The sequence below is a fragment of the Ranitomeya variabilis genome, chromosome 6 (assembly GCF_051348905.1).
Source record: "Ranitomeya variabilis isolate aRanVar5 chromosome 6, aRanVar5.hap1, whole genome shotgun sequence".
Classification (NCBI taxonomy): domain Eukaryota; kingdom Metazoa; phylum Chordata; class Amphibia; order Anura; family Dendrobatidae; genus Ranitomeya; species Ranitomeya variabilis.
In genome coordinates, this window is record NC_135237.1 from 428,349,932 (window position 1) to 428,373,929 (window position 23,998).

General features: G+C 41.9%; 1 protein-coding gene across 1 annotated transcript in view; it reads right to left on the reverse strand.

Annotated features, from left to right (window-relative positions):
* The window catches only part of LAMA3 (laminin subunit alpha 3), a 287,589-nt gene that overhangs the window by 170,265 nt on the left and 93,326 nt on the right, over positions 1–23,998 (reverse strand). The window contains exons 7-10 of the mRNA XM_077270374.1: positions 23,369–23,484; positions 18,749–18,867; positions 12,657–12,747; positions 10,439–10,570 (exon numbers count right to left, since the gene is read on the reverse strand). Coding sequence (XP_077126489.1) covers positions 10,439–10,570; positions 12,657–12,747; positions 18,749–18,867; positions 23,369–23,484 — 458 coding nt within the window. The remainder of the gene's footprint in view (positions 1–10,438; positions 10,571–12,656; positions 12,748–18,748; positions 18,868–23,368; positions 23,485–23,998) is intronic.

The following is a 23,998-nucleotide window of genomic DNA, read 5'->3' on the forward strand; positions in this document are numbered from 1 at the left end:
CGCTAACATATTCCGCAGCGCTTTACAGCTTGCACACTTTTTCATCGCTGTCCCCGTTGAGGCTCACAATCTAAATTCCCTATCAGTATGTCTTTAGAATGTGGGAGGAAACCAGAGTACCCGGAGGAAACCCACGCAAACACGGGGAGAACATACAAACTCTTTGCAGATGTTGTCCTTGGTGGGGTTTGAACCCAGGACTACCAGCGCTGCAAGGCTGCTGTGCTAACCACTGCGCCACCGTGCTCAACATAGAAGAGGATAATTTAATGTTGCAGAGGGATTTATATAAGCTGGAGGCTTGGGATGAGAAAAGGTAATTGAAATTTAATTTAGATAAATATAAGGTCATGCACTTCGGCAGAGGAACCAAAATGGATAATTATGTATTAAATTGTAAAACACTGTGTAAAACTGTTATTGAAAAAGACTTGGGCATATGGGTGAATGGCAAACTCAACTTAAGACCACATTCACACTTTCAGTATTTGGTCAGTATTTTACATAATTTGTAAGCCAAAATCCTGAGCAGGTGAAAAATGCAGAATTGGTGACGTGTTTCTATTATACATTTAAACTAATTGCTCCACTCCTGCTTTTGGTTTACAAAAGCTGATGTAAAATACCGACTAAATAATGAACGTGTGAATGTGGCCATGTGGCCTTAGTGGCCAGGCAAATAAAATAATGGGATGCACTAAAAAAAGAATAGATGCTTATGACAATAACATAATTTTGCCTCTATATAAGTCACTAGTGCGGCCACACTTAGAATACTATGAACAATTTTATTCTCTGGTATATAAGAAGGACATAACTGAACTAGAGCAGGTGCGAAGAAGAGCAACCAAGGTTATTAAGGGAAGAGGTGGACTGCAATACCAAGACAGATTATCAAATTTGGGGTTATTCAGTTTGGAAAACAGAGGCTTTGGGGCGATCCCATTACAATGTAAAAATGAGAGGAGAGTACAGAAATCTTTCTGATGATTTCTTTAGAGCTAGGACGGCGACAGTGACAAAGGAGCATCCTCTAAGTCCAAAGTAAAGAAGTTTCATCATAATCACAGATGAAGATTATTCACTGTAAGAGCAGTGAGACTATGAAACTCTCTGGCACCTGATGTTGTAACAATTCATAGAATGGTAGAGTTGGAAGGGACCTCCTGGGTCATCTGGTCCAACTCCCTGCTCAAAGTAGGATTCACTAAATCATCCCAGACAGATGTCTGTCCAGCCTCTGTTTGAAGCCTTCCATGGAAGGAGAACTCAACACCTCTCGCGGTAGCCTGTTCCACTCATTGATCACTCTAACTGACAAAAAGATTTTTCTAATATCTAATCTATGTCTCCTCCCATTCAGTTTCATCCCATTGCTTCTAGTCTTTCCTTGTGTTCGGTCTCCATTCTGGTCGCTCTTCTCTGAACTTGCTCCAGTTTGTTGATGTCTTTTTTAAAATGTGGTGCCCAAACCTGGACACATTGGAAAGCATTGGAACTGGAACAAAAGTTCAAGAAGGGCATGCATGCCTTTACTAAACAATACAATACCACTGGTTATGAGAACTAGATTATGTGATGGGATGTTGATCCAGAGTAGAGATGGGTGTACACAAACAGTAAAATTTGGAGTTTGTACTCAGCATCAGTGAGCAGCGGTGACCTCATCGAGGATACTGCAGGTCATCAAGGCTGCTGTTGTGAATTAGACTTTTTGGCTCCCTCTTGTGGTTACTAGTGATATTACTCTGGGAGTTTCTTCCCTCAGTTTGCACCCACCTGGGCCGTTAGTCCAGGGGTGTTGCTATATAAACTTCCTGGATCCTTAGTCCAGTGCCTGGCATCGTTGTAATCAGATCCTTTCTGTTTGCTCCTATCTGCTGGTCCCGGTTCGTGCTAAATTAAGCTAAGTCCTGCTTCTTTGTCTTTTGGGTTATTTGCTTGCTCTCATTTTTGTCCAGCTTGTACTAAATGTGATTCCTGACCTTGCTGGATGCTCTAGGGGGCTGGTGTTCTCCCCCCGGGCCGTTAGACAGTACGGGGGTTCTTGAATTTCCAGCGTGGATATTTTTGATAGGGTTTTTGCTGACCATATAAGTTATCTTACTATATTCTGCTATTAGCTAGTGGGCCTCTCTTTGCTAAATACCTAGCTCATTCTTACATTTGTCTTTTCCTCTTACCTCACCGTTATTATTTGTTGGGGGCTTGTATCCAACTTTTGGGGTCTTTTCTCTGGAGGCAAGAAAGGTCTTTCTTTTCCCTTCTAGGGTTAGTTAGTTCTCCGGCTGGCGCGAGACGTCTAGAATCAACGTAGGCACGTTCCCCGGCTGCTGTTATTTGTGGTGCTAGGATTAGATATATGGTCAGCCCAGTTACCACTGCCCTATGAGCTGGCTTTTGTGTTTGCAGACTTAGTAAATATTTCTGAGACCCTCTGCCATTGGGGTCATAACAGGCTGCGTTCTCAGCCAGGCCAATGAACTGCAGTGACCTCCCTCTGGTGAGAGGTGAGTTCACACCAGTTCTCCAGGAGAATTTCACTTTGGTGAACTCGCCTCTGCACCTTGAAAGTTTTTCTCACTGTGCTAGTGGTGATCTCACCGGAGGTCACCGCAGTTCACTGGCCTGGCTGGGAACAGAGCCTCAGTGACCTGCGTTAACCTCGATGACATCACCACTAGTCATATCAGTGCTCGCAGCAGCTCATTTCCCATTGGTTCTCAGCCTGGAAACTAATAATCCAGACGTGGATTACGGCGTGGGATAGAACGTTGGACAGATGAGGGATATTGTTGTTTTTTATTTTAGTTTTATTACAGGAGACAAGGGGTTCAACGGAATTGGCTCTAAGTGAGTATAACAGTGTTTGTTATTTTCAAATAAAAAAGGAAAAGTGTGTTTGTTTTATTTCTAATAAAATACTTTATTCTGGCTGTGTCTTTACAATATAACCATATAACTAGTGATAAGTGAGAGTGCACGTTATATGTAGTGATAAGTAGTGATAAGTGAGTGTGCTCCTGAGCACACTCACTCATCACTACTTATAACTATAGGATTAGTGATGGATAGGTGTCTAAGATGCCTCTATATTACTAATCCGTGGGCTTGATGTCACAAGACAATACAAAGGTGACATCAACCCCACAGATATGAATCCCACTTGACATCTCTACGAGAAGAGTGAGGGCAAAGAGACAGAATTGGCACATCTAATAGATGTGTCTTTTCTGGGCGGCGGCAGGCTGCTATTTATAGGCTGGTGGGGGGCAATATCCATAGCCCCTTATCAGCCTGAGAACACCAGCCCTGTTATGGACCTGGTGGTTAGGTACACCAGGAATGACCTGATAGTTAAACACGGAATCAGGACGAGCTCTGGGGAAATGGGAACTCTGCTGACCGCAAACCCTACTCCTATCAACACAACTAGAAACAGCCGTGGAGCGTGCCTGACTCTGCCTAGACGCCTCTTCACAGCCTAAGAGCTAACTACCCCTAAAGAAAGGAAACAAAGCCTTACTTGCCTCAGAGAAATTTCCCCAAAGGTAAAAGCAGCCCCCCCCCAAGTATTGACTGTGAGATAAGAGGAAATCACAAACACAGGATGAAATAGGTTTTAGCAAAGAGAGGCCAGTCTAACTAAACAGATTGAGGATAGAAAAGGGATCTTTGCGGTCAACACAAAAAGCTACAAAAACCACGCAGAGTGTGCAAAAAATACCCCCGCACCGACTCACGATGCGGTGGTGCCACTCTGCACCCCCAGAGCTTCCAGCTAGCCAGGTAGTTTCATGATAGCAAGCTGGACTAGAACTTAGCAAGAAAAACCATATGTAACAAATGAACAAGCAGGAACTTAGCTTGTGCTGGAGTAGACAGGTCCTCAGAAAGATCCAGGAGAGATCTGAACCAGTACTAGAACATTGACAGCTGGCATGGAGTAACGATCTGAGTGGAGTTAAATAGAGAATCAGCCTAGCCCCAAACGAGGGCAGCTGGAGAAGGAATCTGAGAACCAGCAGCTCCACTCACAGCCACCAAAGGGAGTCCACGGACAGAACTCACCGAAGTACCATTCATGACCACAGGAGGGAGTTCGAGAACGGAATTCACAACACAGCCCCCAGCTGTCTGAAGCAGTGTTTGCTGCGCTGTTATGTACATGATAGCGTGGCAAACACTGAATGTTTGGGCCCCCCATTCAAGTGAATGGTGTCCGGATTTGTGTTCGGGTACTGTTCTGGTTCCCGTACCCAAATTTTTTTTTTCACTGTTTGTCCGAACCCGCCGGACCCGAACATCCAGGGGTCCACTCATCTCTAATCCAGAGGACTAGTCTGATTGTTGTATGTAGAGTGGGGAAGGAAGTTGTCCCTTAGTTTGAAGCTATTAGCTTTTAGTGTCTTCCCCATGTGGTTTTTGCCTTCCTTTGGATCAGCATGTTGCGTTTTAGAGTGGGCTCTTTTTATCTCTTTAGTTTTAAATATAGCTGCTTTGGTTTTTATATTTCCTTGGATTCCAAAAAACTTTATTCATACAATCACGTGTGGATTACGTGTTTTTTAGTGTGTTTCCGCTGCAGAAACACACTAAAAACCCATATGTGTTTTTCACCTGCTGATTTTCCATATCTAATGCAATGCTTTGTTGAAAACTCAGATATAAAACACAGCGTACCCGTAAGAGAAATTGACATGTTACAGATTTGAAACACGCACCGCAGGTCAATTTACGCCGAGTTAAAAATAAAGCACAGGGGCAGGAGATTTCTATAAATCCCATCCACTTTGCTGGAATTGTAAGACGCCGAGTCAAAAATATGCAGCGTCAAAAACATAACAAAATTCAATGTGGGAACTTAGCCTAAATGAAGCACCAGGGTGGAGCAATTTAAGTCAACACAATTTCGGAGCACATTCTATTAATGTCGCAGCACTTGACAAGTGTAGTGGTATGAACTCAAAGAAAGGTTTACCTCCAAAGAAATACAACTTCACAGAAAGCAGACATGTTCAGGTACTTTTCACTTGTGTCATTATTTACTCTCTAAGTGTTTGCCTTCTGTACAGACACAGAACGCTTTGTATTTAATTCACAGATATTTGTGGGAAAAAATCTGTGTAAACAGAACTTTTTCCATGGCTTTCAACCATACTGAAATACTCTACTTCAAAGATTTGTAAGGTTTTGTCATACTGTCTATAACATACAAAGTGGCAGCAAACACCTGCAGGACTGCTGTGCATCTGTTGTGTACACCCGTAATGCGGCACTCATGTAGCCTGCTATAAATCCATTTTTAACTGATTGCCATTTCTTGTGGGTTATAGCTTAAAGGGAATCTGTCACCAACTTTTTAGTATATAAGCTTCGGCCACCGGCATCAGGGGCTTATCTACAGCATTCTGTAATGCTGTAGATAAGCCTCACGATGTAACCTGAAAGATAAGAAAAACAAATTAGATTATACTCACCTGGGGACGCGGTCCGATGGGCGTCGCAGTCCGGGTCCAGCGCCTCCCATCTTCATGCAACGACGTCTTCTTCCTTGCTTCCTGTCGCGGTTCCTGCGCAGGCGTAATTCTCTGCCCTGTTGATGGCAGCGTAAAGTACTGCAGTGTGCAGGCGCTGGGCTTCTCGGACCTTTCCCGGCGCCTGCGCACTGCAGTACTTTGCTCTGCCGTCAACAGGGCAGACAAAGTACGCGACAGGAGCCGCAACAGGAATCAAGGAAGAGGACGTCATTGCATGAAGATGGGAGGCACCGGACCCGGACTGCAACACTAATAGAATACATTTTGTTGTTGTTTTTTTTTGTGGGATCCTTGACTTGAATGGAGCGAGTGTGGTTTACAATTGGACCAAACTCAAACTTGTCTTTACTTTTTTAACTACTGTGAAACGTCCCATGTGCTGTCAGTTAAAAGAATGGACAGCAGACAGGCCTCAATCACTGACATGTGAATGAAGCAAACCTTCTGTAGCTTATATTGAAGTTTCTTTTCACATTCTCTTTCCTTCTGCAGTCATACTGCCCTATTTCTGTATATTGTTTTTCAGTCGGCAGCAACAGATAGGTTTTGGCATTTAGCAGTTTACCAAAATATATTCAAGATACAGTTATTTAATCAATATGGGCTTAAAGTGCAGATTTTCAGCTTTAATATGAGCATATTCACAGCCTAATTGGAGTAAGGGTTTAGGAATTACAGCTCTTTAATATGTAGCTGCCTCTCTTTAAAGAGACCAAAAGTAATTGGACATACACAGTATCTCAAAAGCTCTTTAATGGGCTGCATGAACTATTCCCTTGTTAATCCATCATCAGTTAAGCAGGTCTGATTCCAGGTGCAGCATTTGCATTTGGAGGCAGTTGCTACAACATGCAGACAAAGGAGCGCTAACAGCAAGAGAAACAGACCATTAATAGGCTGAAAAAAAAGATGAAATCCATCAGAGAGATGGCAGAAATGCTAGGAGTGGTCAAATAAACAGTTTGGTACATTCTTCAAAAAGAAAAGAGCGCACTGGTGAGCTTGAGAACCCAAGTTCAACTTTCTGCTTACTTTCTGCTCAGATTTAGCCAAATGCAGCAAGGTTGACTGGATGGCGCTTCACAGTACAGATGGACAATGACCCAAAACATACTACGAAAACAACCTAGGAGTTTTTTAAGGCAAAGAAGTGGAATATTCTGCAATGGCCGAGTCAATCACCAGATCTCAACCCCATTTCACATGCTTAAGACAAAACTTAAAGAGAACCTGTCAGCAGGATTTTGCTCAGTAAACCACAGACACTGTCAGGTTGGCGCCATTACACTGTTTAAAATGATACCTGTGTTGATGAAATCCGTCTTCTTGTTGTTGTTTAATCTGTATTTGTAGTTTTCAGTTAATGAGATTCTCCCGCTCTGGGGGGTCTTTATGTGGTGCTCTGCTTACATATTCATCCTTATGGCTTATGACAGGTCACTGATCCTTCAGTGACCTGCCCTCTATTTTACATACTGTAAATCTTATTGTTTGAAAATAAAATACATTTATCATGCAGATGCCACTGTCAGCGCCATTTTGATAGAGCAGCCTCTATTTCGTTCTGAATTATGTTACTGAGCAGACGCAGACGCCGGCGCCATTTTCATTAAGATAATTTTTGTTTTCCTCAAGAAATTTCTATGACTAAATTAAATGAAAATATGGATGTTATAGTTATAGATCGAATCTTACTACAGTCCACGCTGTGATGCAGTGACCCCTGTGGCGGCTAGGGGGCGCTGTGTGTGCTCCTTGGGATATGCATGAAGGCATATCTGTTGTTATAATGGTGGTGAAACAGTGACTGGCAGAATTGTGAGTGGCTGATATGTGTCGCAGAGGGAGTCTGCATGGTAAGTCTGATGCAATGTTGTTGTTCTGGGACCTGTAGTCCCTCAAGAGTTTGTATAGTTATGAAGGGAGACTTACTAGGCTAGTTATGAGAGATGGGCAGGTCGATCTACCCACACCCACACACTCCCACCTGTGGGAGTGGTTACAGCTTCATAATGTGACCAGGGTGTGGGTCACATGTTGTTCGCTGAGTGTGGACCTGAATGGTCTATGCTGGAAGGTCCTGGAGAGCCTATGTGTTGGGAGTCTCGTCTCCCTGAAGAGCACATGGTGGGGCCTTGGACCTGGTGGCCTGGGGTGTTGGGACGGATATCCTGAATAGCACCCGGACAGGTCACATGCCTGTGTGTTGGACAGTCCCATGTGGGATGGACATCCTGAATAGCACACTGAGCAACCTGTGTTGGAAGACCTGGGAGTAGGCTTCCTGAAGAGCACAACCTGTGTTGGATCTCCTGGGAGTAGGAATCCTGAAGAGCACATGCCAGTGTGTTGGACAGTCCCATGTGGGATGGACATCCTGAATAGCACACTGAGCAACCTGTGTTGGAAGACCTGGGAGTAGGCTTCCTGAAGAGCACAACCTGTGTTGGATCTCCTGGGAGTAGGAATCCTGAAGAGCACATGCCAGTGTGTTGGACAGTCCCATGTGGGATGGACGTCCTGAATAGTGCACAGTAAGACTATGGTTCTGGATGGTCTGTGTTGGGGAAGCTACCGTCCTTTGGTGGCTCTGGACTGACTGATGTGTGCCGGCCAGGCAAGTTGGTGAACCCCGTAAGGCAGTTTCCCCAGGAGAGAGGACTGACGAGGAGTCAGCAGGTGGAGCAGGAGCTCCCATAAGGTACCATTGACTGTTGGTGCTTGTGATAGTCTATGAACTTTGTGGTCTCCCACGGTAACTGAACGAAGTGAGGTTCAGCGTGTTTAGAGATCGCGACCCAATGTCATGTGCGCTATATGACTAGGGACATTGGTGAACTGTTCGGCGTACGGACACCCATGCTAACTGGACGAAGTGAGAGGTCCAGCATGTTTAGTGTCTGTGAGACAAAGCCATATATGAAGTGTCTAAGATAAAGCTGCAAGTTAATATCACCAGTTGGTGCCTGTTGTGTTCTATGAAATGTATAATATGAACTGTGCATAACCCGGTTTATGACACTTTAATTAACCGCATGGACTGTTTTGGGTGAAAAACCGTGCCTGTGTGCTCGAATCCCGTGCCAAGTGAATGTCCCCAATACACTTAGTAAGTGCAATCTTACAACGCGCCGATGGCTGCATGATGAATGTAATTTTTTTGTTCTAAAAAATAAGATATACAATGAGTAAGTAAGGTTGGTATTATTGTTGTTTATTATTTTTATTTTTTACAGGGGACGAGGGCTTCAATGGAATGGGCGTAAGGTGAACATTACCTATTTTTTTTTTTTTTTTTAAATAAAAAAGTAATATGGTGTGTATTTTAATTTCAAATAAAGGATTTTAGTTTGGCTGTGTGTTTATTTACAATCTGACTATGGGGTTAGTAATGGATAGGTGTTGTCATAGGTTTACTGCTAGAGAGACGAGCCAGAAGACCGCAGCGTCTGATTTCTCCTACTCCTGCACTGATTAAAAGCACTTCACCTTCATATTAAATGGTACAAATTCCTTTTAGCAGTGCAGGGGTTGCTCAGGTGAGAGCTCCTGGAAGCTTTCCTGCGTTAAGGCTCAGTTGTTCACTGTTAACCACTCCCACCTCCTATATAATCTGTGTCCTGGCTAGCACTTATTGTCAGAGATAGCATATGCTGCATGGCTGTTTGTTGATGGTTGTTATTGGAGAAGGCATTTGGTGGATTTATCTGTGACTGTTACTAGGTTTTGAATGTGTGATAATTCCCTTTCTTCTACTACTTTGGTATTACCCCATCCTCCACCCCCTGATGCATTTCTCTCTTATATGTGTATATTTGTATGTTTGGTATTTTTCTTTATTCTTGTTCGTCTCACCTTTTAGTCTGGTTGTTCTATTACGGTACACTACTACTCCCCTCTTCCTTGGGTGGAGAAAGGGTATAGACTGAGGGTGGATTCAGGAACTAAGGCAATGTACATGGCCCCGGCATCTTAACCATCAAAAGTAATCCAGGGAGCAGGACGAGATAGGGCACCCCTAGCATTAGGGACAGGGAAGGAGCCCATGGTCCCGGCACACACGACAACAGGGTCGTGACAGGCGTCTTATAAACGCTTCTCCATTACTAACTTGTGGGCTTGATGTCAGCAGCCATAAAACAGCTAACATCAAGCCCACAAATATTAACCCCATTTGCCACCGCCAGAAGGCAAGTGCGAAGAGCCGGGCAAAGTGCCAGAATTGGGGTCCCTAATAAATTCACCTTTTCTGGGGAGGCTGCGGGCTGCTAGTTTTAGGCTGGGGGTCAATATCCATGGCCCCTTAACAGCCTGAAAAAATACCAGCCCCCAGCTGTCTGCTTTAGCTTGATTGATTGTCAAACATGGGGGAACCCCATGCTGTTTTTTTCTAATTATTTAAATATATTTCAGTCTTCTCTGGGAGCGTGCACATTCACACTTCCCTGCTAGTCACTGACAATCACAGATCAGTAGCATTTGAGACTGTTAGATGAGCTTCTGAGCTGTGATTAACAAGAAAGGAGGGATGACAGCATATGTTCCCAGATATATCGCTGAAGAAATGCTCAACAAGCAGAAATTTCACATACTGAGCTTCAGAAGCAACAAATGAGAGCATCTCTGCAATAGAGGAAAGCAGCGCAAAATGGAAAAAAGTGTCAGAATCAGGGGAGCTCAAGGATTTCTACCTGGCATTTAACAAAATTTTTTGAACAAGTGACACATCTTTAAATATTATGTTATTCAACCATTTTTTCTACCTTTCCCATCTACATGTAGAATGAAACAAAGCTAAGGTTTTGTGTTTCATCTAATCATTTGCTGGTGCTATTAAGCAAGAGTAATTAAGAAAACAGTTATACAAATAGAACGGAAGTCAGTTCTTCATTACTTACTCAGACAGACTGGGTACCCATAGTAGCCTTCAGCACACCTCTCGCAGCTATTTCCACTAAAGTTGGGCCTGCAGTAGCACCTTCCCGACCCTTCCTCGCAGCCATTTGCATGTTCAGGGTTACAGCTGCACGCTGGGGAATATTATTAATGAATTCTTATTATTAGGAGAATATTTTTCATTATTCTATTATAAAAGCATGATAAGTGTCAAATTATCTCTTTTAACTGACCTGAGATACAAGAGACTAGCATCCCCATACAGGTGGCAATCCAGCAGCTGTCGGCTGTACACTATAGCTGACAACTTGCTGCATCAGCCATGATCAGTGTTTGCACCGTCCAAATCTGTTTAACCCTTTAGATGCTACTGTCAATAGTGACTACATCATATAAATGGTTAACAGAGTATGGGGGTCTTCCTCTTTATCCCAATTGGTGCCCTCAAATCATGATTGTGTGGTCCTGATGTTTGCGATGGCAATTCATGACCAAATAGCGGCCTAAGAGTCTGACGGCTGTAGTAATCTGATCAGAAGTTAGCAACATTTAGGTGGTAACAATACACATTTTCATTTCTGTCATACCACTTTGCATTAATTCCTGAAAATCACCTGAAGAGTTAATAAACTACCTGACTGCAGTTTTAAATCTGTCACGGGGTGCCGTTTTTAAAATGGTATAACTTTTTTGGGTTTCCCAATATATAGGACCCCTAAAGTCACTTCAAACATGGATAGGTCACTAAAAAAATATTTAAAGCAGACTTAAGGGAAATGTTATTAATTAATGTTTTTCTGTGGTATGACTATCTGGATTAAAGGGATAATCATTCAAAGTTTGAAAATTGCTAATTTTTTTTACATTTTTCTCAAATTTCTGATATTTTTTTATAAATAAATACAAAACATATTGACCTAAATTTACCATTATCATAAAGTATAATGTGTCATGAAAAAACAATCTCAAAATCACTGAGATTTGTTGAAGTGTTCCAGAGTTATTACCACATAAAGTGACACTGGTCAGATTTTTAAAATTTGGCTCCGTCACTAAGGGGTTAAAACCACACAATATAATGAGAAGGAGAATGAATTATCACACAAAGCAATAACCATGAAAGGTCTCAGCTCTTTACTCTATAATGTATAAGATGAGCCATTTGTAAAATCTATGCTTATATTTAACCACACAAATATTTCTCCTGCACCTAATACTATGTGTTTTGCTTCAACTATACCACAAAAAAATGTAAAAAGAAGATAGTCCCATTTAAATGCCATATGCAAAATATATGCTACAATGCACAAAGGTGTAAGGTTCAGTTCACACATTGCGCTAAGAATGCAGTTTTCTTGTTACGCCATTTAGGTTAATTCTATTTTTATATTGATAGATCGGGTGATTCTGAATGCAGCAATACCAAATATGTGTATGTTTGATTTTTTTTTTATTGTTTTATTTTGAAAGGGGGGTGAGTTGAACTTTTATATATTTTTAAATTTTTTAAGTATTTTCAAAAACATTTTTTTTTTACTTTTGGCATACGTCAATGGACTCCAAGGGAGACTAGAAGCTGCCATAATCTGATCAGATCGCCTGTATCTAGCAGAATTGCTCACTAGGTCCGGCAGTGACAACCATAGAGGACTCGACTGCTGGAGACCTCTAGTTGTCATGCCAACTCATCAGCGACCTGCAGTCATGTGACATGGGCGCCAATGGGTGGGACTTCCAGCACGCTTGCCGGAAGCGCGAGTTAAATGCCGCTGTCAGATATTGATAGCGGCATTTAACTAGTTAACAGTAGCGGGTAGGTTGCGATTCCACCGGCGGCTGTTAGAGGCACATGTCAGCTGTTCAAAACAGCTCGGAGCTGGAGCCCACATCAAAGGGAGAGAGTCCGACATCGGCGTACTATTACGTTGGAAAGGGGTTAATACATAAAACTATATGGTGCATTTCATTCTATACGTGTCACACTGACAGCACACAGACAGCACACGGACACACAGATGTCACATACGTACACATGGATGGGACATAAACCACGGATCTCACCAGTACTGGCTTTTCCAGGACAGGACTAACCAGGACGTGTGAAGGGGGCCTCATGCTAAAATGTCTACTAATATTTAATAGCAACATCGATTCACAGACAAATGCTAAAGCATTACATAGATGCAGGGATAGGAAAAGAGAAATGTGTAGAAAACTTACGTATGCAGCCATGTGCAGCTTCTTTTGGGACCCCATAATGTCTAAAATATCCTACTGCGCACTTCTCACAATTTATACCGGCTGTGTTATGCTGCAAGTGTAAAAAAAACACAGAAAAAAAGACATCAAGATATTGTTTAGGAAATTAGATAATTATCAGAGACTTAGCGTAAGTAATAAAGGGAAAATGCAAAGATATTTCTCTAAATTATGTTCTCTACATGTTACAGGTTGTTTAAAATTCAATGATAATGTCCAGTGGTCAATGTTCAAACTTCCATTATTATAACACAATTTATGTGAATACTGAAAATAAATGTATTTCTAGGACAAAATTACCGCTATAGTGCTACCAATAACTCCCTTATCTCAGATAAAATGTTACAGTATATATCTACAAAAGGGAATATTACAATAAATCCCGCTAATAAAGTGACACGAAAAATAAAACAATTTTTAAAGATTAGCTTTCATTTCATTAATTGGTTCATTATACCAGGCAATAATGAAGGGAAAAAGTGGATGACAATCAGTGTCAGACGGTGGAACATTGGGTCCACCAGAGACTTAATTCTGAGGGTCCACCTTTCATCTATATAAAACCAGTGCATTATCACAAAAGTTTTTTTTGGACCTGGATTAGTTTTTTTTAGGCACTGTATCAAGTGGTCTAGCCGTAAGATACACAATGTTAGGATTGAGCTCTGCTTGATGATTAGTTATCACGTGATTGCTCAGATACCGCTGAAATCCAGATTGTGGTGCCGGATTCTTAGCCCCCACCCCAAGCGCCCTATAGCATCTGCAATGTCTGCACTGTAAACTCCCCTGAAGGAGTAGTGAGGGCCCACCTTAGGATTCTCTGGTTCTCCGGTGGGCCAGTCCAACTCTGACGACAATGATTAGGTTCCCAGGGTGCGTGACTGATGTCCAAAATAATTAGAATAATGGCTTGGGAGTATTGATGACATTGTGTCAGCACTTCTGCCCCATTAATTCAACTGAGACACAATTATAAGGACTTTAGTTTTAGGACTTGAAAGAATAACGCTCATGTCTACTGTTTTCAGCCCAGATGCAAACCAGTTCATGTCATCGGCATGGATCCTTGTTGTTGTTCCCGCACAGCCCATCCTGTATGTCAGCTTCTAGAGATTGCCCATTGCTGGCTGTACTATGATCTGGAACAATTATTTCTGCCTACCTAACATTAGTAAATCTATATTGCATAGTAGTAACAAACACTGTAGTGCTGGATCTCATGAAAACAAGCTAGATCATGCCATTACCTTCTAAGAATCCTGTCCATCATCACAAATAATACAGTAAATACAGCCGTGATATAGTCCCTCTACAGTTCTTCAGAGGGATGAGCTTTCTCATCTCCTGACTCACTCAATAGACAAGAAGCTACATGCCATGCTCTGCCCTATTATTTATATAGAATTTATGGACGGGGTAATCAGGCCAGTATAATATCTATACTTTACACCTTATCTTATTTGGGAGTTAGGCTACATTCTTATATCTGTTTTTAGCATTCATTAAATATTTTTAAAACTGACAGCCCTTTAACTCAAAGAGTTTAATGGAACCATTCACACATCTGTTTTTTTAATGGATCCTTGTTTGTTGCGTCAAACTCAGTGCAAGTCCTATTCTCATCAGGTTTTAGGATGAGATTCAAGCAAATGGGGAAGCAACTAGACATCTATTTTACATCAATTTTGCATTTATTTTCAGCAATTTTTAATGGGTCTGCCGTTAAGTGTAAGTGGAATAAAATTCAGTTAACCTCCATCAGTATTTGGATGAAACAAATGGATAAAAACAGTTGCAATTGGGAGGCAAAACTGATGACACATGGCAGAAAAATGCTCAATTTTTGATGGATGTAAAAACAGAAAAGGAGGAAGGATGGATGAATATAGCCTTTTAGGGGATTTCATTCTGATTGCTGGGGTTTGAATGCTGTTGCCCAAGATTCTTGGCTCTGAAGAGTCCTGGTTGAATGTAGCAGAATTCGATAGTGCGCAATGACGTTCCGTTCATTCTAATAGGAGTGCCAAAGATCAGCCGAGCGATGTGATCAGCAATCTCCAGCACTTCTGGTAAGAATGAATGGAACCGCAATGAGCATGATCGTTTTCTGCTACATTCAGCTGGATTTATTTAGAGCCCTGGTTTTCAGGATCAGTGGAGGCCATAGTGGTCTGACCTTCAGCAATCGGAAACGTATCCCCTTTCCCATGGATAGGAGATAACTTTTAAACATGAAATCACCCCTTTTAGAGGTATCAGACACATACTGACTCCACTCCAACTAACTCTGTAGGGCCCCCTTCACACGTCCTGGTGATCCTGTACTGTGTAAAAACCAATACTAGAGAGATCAGTGGTCTGTGTCTATGTCAGATCTGTGTAAGTGACATCAGTGTGACATTCGTGTAACATCTGTGTGTCCAAGTAATGTTTATATCTGTGTGCTATGAGTGTGACACAACTATTACCACACTTGCGCAAGGTCAAGTAGGAAAAGCGGAGGCTAAGCGCCAGATTTGGCGCATCTAATGGATGTGCCATTTCTGGGGGCAGCTGAGGGCTGATGTTCTCAGTCTGGGAGGGGACCAATATCCATGGCCCCTTCCTAGACTATTAATATCAGTCCGCAGCTGTTTGTTTAGCCTTTTCTGGTTAGCAAATATAGGGGGGACCCCACATCATTTTTTGTTAGCGCTGTTCCCATGTGGCAGGTGCTGACTACAAGTCTCATCAGTGCACCTGGTCTCGTTGATTATAGGGAGACCAGGTGACAATGATAAGTTTAATTCAGTACCCGGAACCTTGAAACAGCGATAACTGTATTGCTTTTATCAGATCCCGGAGCATGCCGCCAGAGCATTTCATTCCGGTATGTTTCACACCGATGACACATGGATGTCATCCTTGTGTCATCAGTGTGCACGTGTGCAGCACGTATTTTGTCTGTGGTAGTAAAAAAAGGGACATGTCTGCAGGTTTTTCACACAGACACACAGTCTGTGTGAAAAACCTGACATCTGCACACCATCACTGAATTAAAAAGGTGTGCGTGTGTACGCATTTGTGGTCCTTAAAAAACGGACCACATACCTTCATAAAAAACGGATGTGTGAAGAAGGCCTAACGCAGGTTTTACTAGTTCATCTATATCATAATAATTCTAATGTGAATGCTGGTTGTATTTCACTTCCAGTTATATTTGGCTTGGCAGGCAACATTTAGGCAAGACAATCTAATTAGCATGGTAAATGAGCTTCAAAAGTTATTTGAGTATTCAGAAACAACTAAAGCATAATATTTTTCACGTGACAGCATTTATCATTGTTAAGCCTCATTCAGATGTCCATGAGTCTGTGTTTTCATATTATAGTCTATGGAGCTGTTCACATGTCCATGCTTATTGGCAGACCTTGTGTACGCAAAAAAAAAATTACAGCAACATGTCTGTTTTTGATCCAAGGCACAGATTGAAATTACCCATACAAGTATGCGGGCCGTGAAAATGGATGCCATTCGTGTGCAGACCATGTGTTGTCCATGATTAACATAGTAATGGATAAGAGAATCTTTGTAATTTTTTATTCATCACTGAAAATTACTGATAAAACACTGATGTTATAAATTGACACACTGATCAACACTGATGAGACTTGTATCCAAAACACTGATGGATAATGGTCTATATTTTTACATAAGTAAAAAATCACGGATGTCTGCATGAGGCTTTAAAGAGTATCTGTCACCATGAAAATGCAGTCCAATCTGAAGCTATGGAGCAGGGGAGCTGAGCAGACTGATATATAGTTTTGTGAGAAAAGATTCAGTATAACCTGTATTTTCATCATTTAATCCTCTGTTCTGTGATTCTCGGTCGAGTGGGAGGTGCCATCAGTGACTGACAGCTTTGCAGTATGCAGACTTATATAAAGAAGACTGTCAATCACTGATAGGAGTGACCACTGGACCTAAAATCATAGAAAGAGCAGAGGAATAAATTATGAAAATACAGGTTATACTGAACAAAACTATATATTAATTTGGTCATTACCCTTCTCTATAACATAATGCCTGTAGATTGGACTGCATTTTCATGGTGACAGGTTCCCTTTAAAGTGTATATCCACCTAAAATTAAACTTAGTTTCTAAAAAGACTTACCATATTTTTCGGATTATAAGATGCTCCGGATTATAAAATGCACCCCAAACTTTGAGGAGAAAAATAGGAGATTTTGGTACAGAGATCTCCATCTGAGCATACGCCGCCCCCCGCGGCCATTTTCCCGGAGTCCACCGCATAGGGAACCATGGAACTGCGAGGGCTCTGGCCTTTCACAAAATGGTGCAGAGCCCCCCGCAGCACCGGAGACACCTGCAGCAGCATTGGACACCCCCGCGGCACCGCCAGGCACCCGCAGCATTGCCGGACACCCCCCACATCCCAACCTGCGGCCGGCAGAAACGATACCGGTAATTTATATCCGCATTATAAGACGCACCCCCATTTTCCCCGAAAATGTGAGGGGAAAAAAGTGTGTTTTACAGTATAATCCAAAAAATACGGTAAATGTTCTCAGTTGTAGTCAACAGATTTCTTCACACCTTCAAATCTGCTGATACTGATTGCTTTCAGAAAGTATATGCAGGTTTTTTTTACATACCAGTGCAAATTTTGGTTTTGACTTAAGGTACCGTTACAGGAAACGACTTCCCAACGATCACGACCAGCGACGCGATCGTTGGTAAGTCGTTGTGTGGTCGCTGGGGAGCAGTCACACAGACAGCTCTCTCCAGCGACCAACGATCAGGGGAACGACTTCGGCATCGTTGAAACTGTCTTCAACGATGCTGAAGTCCCCCTGCAGCACCCGGGTAACCAGGGTAAACATCGGGTTACTAAGCGCAGGGCCGCGCTTAGTAACCCGATATTTACCCTGGTTACCATTGTAAAAGTTAAAAAAAAACACTACATACTCACCTTCTGATGTCTGTCACGTCCCCCGCCGGCGGCTAACCTGCACTGAATGTGTCAGCGCCGGCCGGCTGTAAAGCAGAGCACAGCGGTGACGTCACCGCTGTGCTCTGCTTTACGGCCGGCCGGCGCTACATAGGAGATGCCTCTAACTCCCTCCTCCCATCTACATATAATCTTATCAGTAGCTCATACCTTCTATCTCAGTAATGGGAAAGTCAGTCTTCACTGAGTACAGATTTTACCTCAGAATGGAGACTTTTGATAATGATGGATCAGTTTTGGCAGAGAAAGAAGCAGATTTCTCTGATAAGATATATTATAAAGTCCTTTATTTTTATGTCTACTATTGATTTATGAAATAAAAATTAAAATGACGGTTACGCTTTAAGCTGTATTCACACTGTAAGATAATCGTGAAGGAGCGTTTTTAAGATTGCTTGTTTGACAATAATTTTTCAGTGTAAACAGTCTACTCGATGAATGAGTAAAACGCTTGTTCATCAGATAAATAGATCATTGTTGTCTGCGGTGCACCGTCCTGTGTAAACTGGGCTCGCACTGCCGAGAACTATGACAGACTATGCGGACTGAGCAACCTATTATAGATCGCTCAGTGGACTTTAGTTCGGTCTGACAGTGTAAACTGACTATTAAACCATCGCCGTTCGATAAAGGTTTACTGGTGGCCACTTAGGATCGTCGTCGGTTGGTTCTGTGTAAACAGACCCTTAGTGGTTTATACCAAATAAATATATTTCTGTAGTAGATGAAAGTGAGTTGCCATTTGGATCTTTTTTTATACTTGTTCTTCATCATTGTATAAACAAAAGTTGAAGAGATGCTATTGGGATCTATGAGCTAATGGGTTTTTCTTTATTTATTATGAAAAATAAATATGTTATATGCAAAATTATTTTATAATGCATAACTGCAGAGGTAAAATCTTCAGTGCAATAAGAAGGGGTTATCCATTACTGACTTATTGATCGCTGACCAGTAGATATAGAGTTACTGTAGACATTACACCAGAGAAGACACATATACATGGTACAGGTAAAACACTGTATGAACAAGTACCTGGCAGTTAATGCAGACTCCTCCACCGCTGTATTCTCCATGTATGTCCAGACTTGCTTGCCGATTGTCTACATCACTATCATAATAGCAATCAGACGCATGTCCATGACAATTGCAAGCTATGGGGAGGTAACAGGATAGTCATTAGTGATTACAAGTCTTGTTGCCTGTAATTTCTAAAAATAATAATAAAGGGGTTAAAGTGGATTTGTCACTAGATTTCACAATACAAAATGCATACTATGGTAGAGAAGTCTCTTAGATGTGAATCCAGTATGCTTATCTTTCATGAAAGGTTAAGGGAAATCTCCGCTCACACCCCCTGATTGACAGTCCGTCAGTACCCCTTCTCACACTGCTCAGTACAAACTGCTGCTGTAAGTCAGGATGGGTAGGTGAATACAGAATACACTTGGACTCACTAGCACTTTTAGTCTGTTGCTTAGTATAATATTATATGGGAACATTTTAAAAAGTATTATACAACCATCAAAATATTGATTTTCAAAGTAAATACACCAGCTTCATCGCATCTAAGAGCTGTATTTAATAATGAACGCAGTTTTCACTGTATAATCTGGTGACAGGTTCTTTTTAATAAATTAGAGATATATAGAAATAATATAGATAGATAAAAACTAGTTCCAAAAATGGATAGGTATATGGGAGCACCAAGGTTGTGGGTATCTGACAACAAGCTTCCTTGCTACAGTGCGAGTCAGGGAGCCAGCCATGGCTTCCCGCAGTATAGCTGTCACGATTCCTCAGCTCAGTGTGGATACAGTGAGTGAAAGTTTTGCTGCCCTATGGAATCAGGGTCATGATGAGGAAAGGTTGGTGAGTGACAGCTCAGTCGTCTAATCTAGTGCAGGCTGAGTGGATGGTATTTTGACAGGCAGCTCAGCCGAGCATGATCTCACTCCTTAATTATGGTTTCATAAGAAATTGTATAAAACAAACACATATAAAGGTGGGAAAAAACTAATGTATAAAAAACCAGAGAGTGTGGGGTTTAGATGATAGGAAACACAATACACGTGATATAGAAATGTTAAAGGTTCTACGCTAGACGATGAATATGGAGATTCACAAGGATATATTGATTGATTATGTCTGCGCAGAGGGAGGAACAAAAGGGGTGGTGTCGGGCATTTATAAGGAGCTAATGCATGCTTTTTTAAATCATTATCCTATTAGAGCACTGGGGAAATGGGAGGAGGAATTGGGTAGGATAGAGGAAGATAAATGGGAAGTGATTATGGAATATATACCCCAACTATCACTGAGTGAACCGGGTAGATTCTCACAGATATACACTCACCGGCCACTTTATTAGGTACACCATGCTAGTAACGGGTTGGACCCCCTTTTGCCTTCAGAACTGCCTCAATTCTTCGTGGCATAGATTCAACAAGGTGCTGGAAGCATTCCTCAGAGATTTTGGTCCATATTGACATGATGGCATCACACAGTTGCCGCAGATTTGTCGGCTGCACATCCCAAAGATGCTCCATACAAGGCAGGATGGATCCATGCTTTCATGTTGTTTACGCCAAATTCTGACCCTACCATCCGAATGTCGCAGCAGAAATCGAGACTCATCAGACCAAGCAACGTTTTTCCAATCTTCTACTGTCCAATTTCGATGAGCTTGTACAAATTGTAGCCTCAGTTTCCTGTTCTTAGCTGAAAGGAGTGGTACCCGGTGTGGTCTTCTGCTGCTGTAGCCCATCTGCCTCAAAGTTCGACGCACTGTGCGTTCAGAGATGCTCTTAGGCCTACCTTGGTTGTAACGGGTGGCGATTTGAGTCACTGTTGCCTTTCTATCAGCTCGAACCAGTCTGCCCATTCTCCTCTGACCTCTGGCATCAACAAGGCATTTCTGCCCACAGAACTGCCGCTCACTGGATTTTTTTTCTTTTTCGGACCATTCTCTGTAAACCCTAGAGATGGTTGTGCGTGAAAATCCCAGTAGATCAGCAGTTTCTGAAATACTCAGACCAGCCCTTCTGGCACCAACAACCATGCCACGTTCAAAGGCACTCAAATCACCTTTCTTCCCCATACTGATGCTCGGTTTGAACTGCAGGAGATTGTCTTGACCATGTCTACATGCCTAAATGCACTGAGTTGCCGCCATGTGATTGGCTGATTAGAAATTAAGTGTTAACAAGAAGTTGGACAGGTGTACCTAATAAAGTGGCCAGTGAGTGTATGTACTCCATAGAATATATAGGACCCCTGAACGACTGTATAGAGCGGGTCTGAGACCGACTTCTGAGTGTCCTTGGTGCAGGGTGGAGGGGGCTGGAATTCTCCATATGTTGTGGCAGTGTCCAAATCTGAACCCATATTGGACAGCAGTGCTTAATGCCATTGGGGGAGTGTATGGCTGTAGGACTGAGAGGGATCCTGTGGTGTGTATAGTGGGATATGTGGAGGAGGTCCAGGTACATAATAAATATAAGGTGGCAATAGCTAGATTATTATATATTGCACGGAAACTAATCGCCAGATACTGGATAAATGAAGATCCGCCGACGTTGAGGGAATTTTTCAGACAGTCTGACTGACCAAACATTGGCCAAATGCATAAAGCAGAGACTATAAAATCAGCAAAATACTAAACATCAAAGTGGCAAGTGCAAATATCAATACATATAAAGCACCAACCCAATAGGACAGTTCATCTACGTATGAGCATATGAAGGAGAATAGAGAATTACAGCTTTGTGACTTTGTGATGTAACTTCAGATCTTCTTTCTCTTCTATAGATAGAAGACTGGGGCCACTGTCTGCCCCAATGAGGAATCCGTGTAACCATAACTAAGTTGTGAACAGTTTGTGCACCTATATGGAATGGAATTCAGATGGAAGATCTGATAATTGTGCTCAAGCATGTTCACAGCCACCAAGACCAAGAAAGACTTTTCTGTTGTTAAAGTACAGCAATGCCAGAATAACAAATACTTTGCTTAATTCAGCAAGTTACACAGCAGTGGGTATTTTATTCTTCAATCTACTCTATAAACTTGGACAGTTATACAAGGACGATATTTAGGCTTGCAGGAGGATTTGGAGGATACTTGTCCAAAATAATGGGTCGCAGTAGGAGCTACATCTTCACAGTTTAGCTTTGTGTAAAGAATAGGTTTGCTGTAGCATAAAAGGGCAAGACTTATTTTTCTGACTGGTCTGATTTATAGCATCTCACATCATGAGATTTACTCTTTATGCCCATTTACAAGGGCTAATAATTGTCAAATTTTCATTCCAGAATGTTTAATTTTTGTTAACATTTTTAACAGTCTGTGTAAAATACTATGTTTAACCATTTTTGGTGCACGAGTCTCTATAATACTTTTCCTCTGATTGTTCTACTCATGATTTTCTCTTATAAATACTGATGTAAAATACTGACCGAATACTGTAAGTATGAACGTGGCCTTAGGTTAGGTGCACACGACCGCTTTCCCTCCACCCCCCCAAAAATGGCCCAATTATTCTGATCAGAGCTTGATCAGAGTTTGATCAGAGTGGCATCAGTTTTTCTCGGAGGTGGAAAGAAAAACAAAGGCTACTCGGTCCAAGGAAAATAAATCGGACGTGCACAGCCACATATAACAACATGGATACAAGTGTTATCCGTAAAAACCATGGATAGCACTCAACCGATGTAATTGGTCGTGTGCATAAGCCCTTAAAGGAATTACACAGATATTACCAACAAATAACTCTTAGCATTCACTGTTAGGCCGGGATCACACATGCGAGAAACATGGCCGAGTCTCGCATGTTAATACCCGTCCCTGCCGCCGGCACTCAGGAGCGGAGCGTGCGGCTCCATGTATTGTTATGTGCCGCACGCTCCACTCCAAAGTGCTGGCGGCAGTGCCGGGTATTAACATGCGAGACTCGGACGTGTTTCTCGCATGTGTGATCCCGGCCTAAGACTGACGAGCATGTTACACCATCTAGCATGTGCAAAGACTCTCATAATTAACCAATTAAACTAATTTATTAATTTTAGCACTAACAAGATAGTAAATTCTTCTTAAAAGTAGATTAAACCTAATGTGTAAGTTTCTAAGTTTTAGCAGAATATTTGATATCAAATGAAAGTATATTTACAAGGTTCTTAGAATTTCCCTCGAACAGTAAAGATAAAGCAGTTTTTCAGTTGCACGCAAATCAGATATACCATATTCACTATAGGGGCTCGCTCACATGAGCGATGATTGTGTCTTCTGAGAGAATCGGATCTATTATGGTAACGACACTCGGCATAAACTCTGATCAGGTTTTGAGCCGTGTGCTAGTTTACTGAGAGAATATGAGCACATCTGCGGAGAAGACAGAGAACTTAGTTTTTCCATCTTCTCCATTGTCTGCGACAATTGGACTGCACTCGGATGACATCCGAGTGCAGTTCAATATTTTGTTTTACACGGACCCACAGACTTGAGTTACTTACAGCATGCTGAATGGGCATGAGAAAATAATCGCAGATCTGCGATGCCCCATAGTATAACATTGACTGCGTTATACGCTTGTGTGAGTGAGCCCTACCAGTAAGATCGGGTTTAAAGCTATGTTAGTAATGATAAAGAAGTGCTCACGTTCACATTGATTGGCAGTGTCAACACTGGCAGGACGCCAAGGCTTCTGATTATACCCTGGGCAGCACTGGTCACATATTTCCCCACAGGTGTTATGTTGGCAGTCACATCGATACCTGCACAAAAACAAAAGTGAAGCTAATCAATAGCTGAACAGTATGTTTTGCTAAATGACCAATAATCAACATACCAGAAAATATCCATTTTTATTGTATGAATAATTAATTCTATTTCAGTTCTGCCTAGTAAATAAAATTGGGAATGTAACAAGCTAACATAGCATTTATACTACTGCGGAAGCTCAGACTCCACGTGGGTCATCAATTCAGATAAGTAATGCTCTCAATTACTGACTGCTCTTTATAAATGTAACTATAGAGTACTAAATAAGCACATCGCGCTGTAACTATATATGAGATGATGATTATCAACAAGTACTGTATAAGGAGTTCTGCACAAATATGCTCCCTAAATTAGTAAATCAGGGGGGGTCTCTGCATGTAGTTAGGTACATAAAACAGTACATGCATATAGCAGACGGAGTAATGTGAGCATGCGAGGATGGCACTAGGGAAGGAGGCTACTAAGCAGGGGTACAGGTGGAGGGGGATGTGCATCTAGAACATGTGT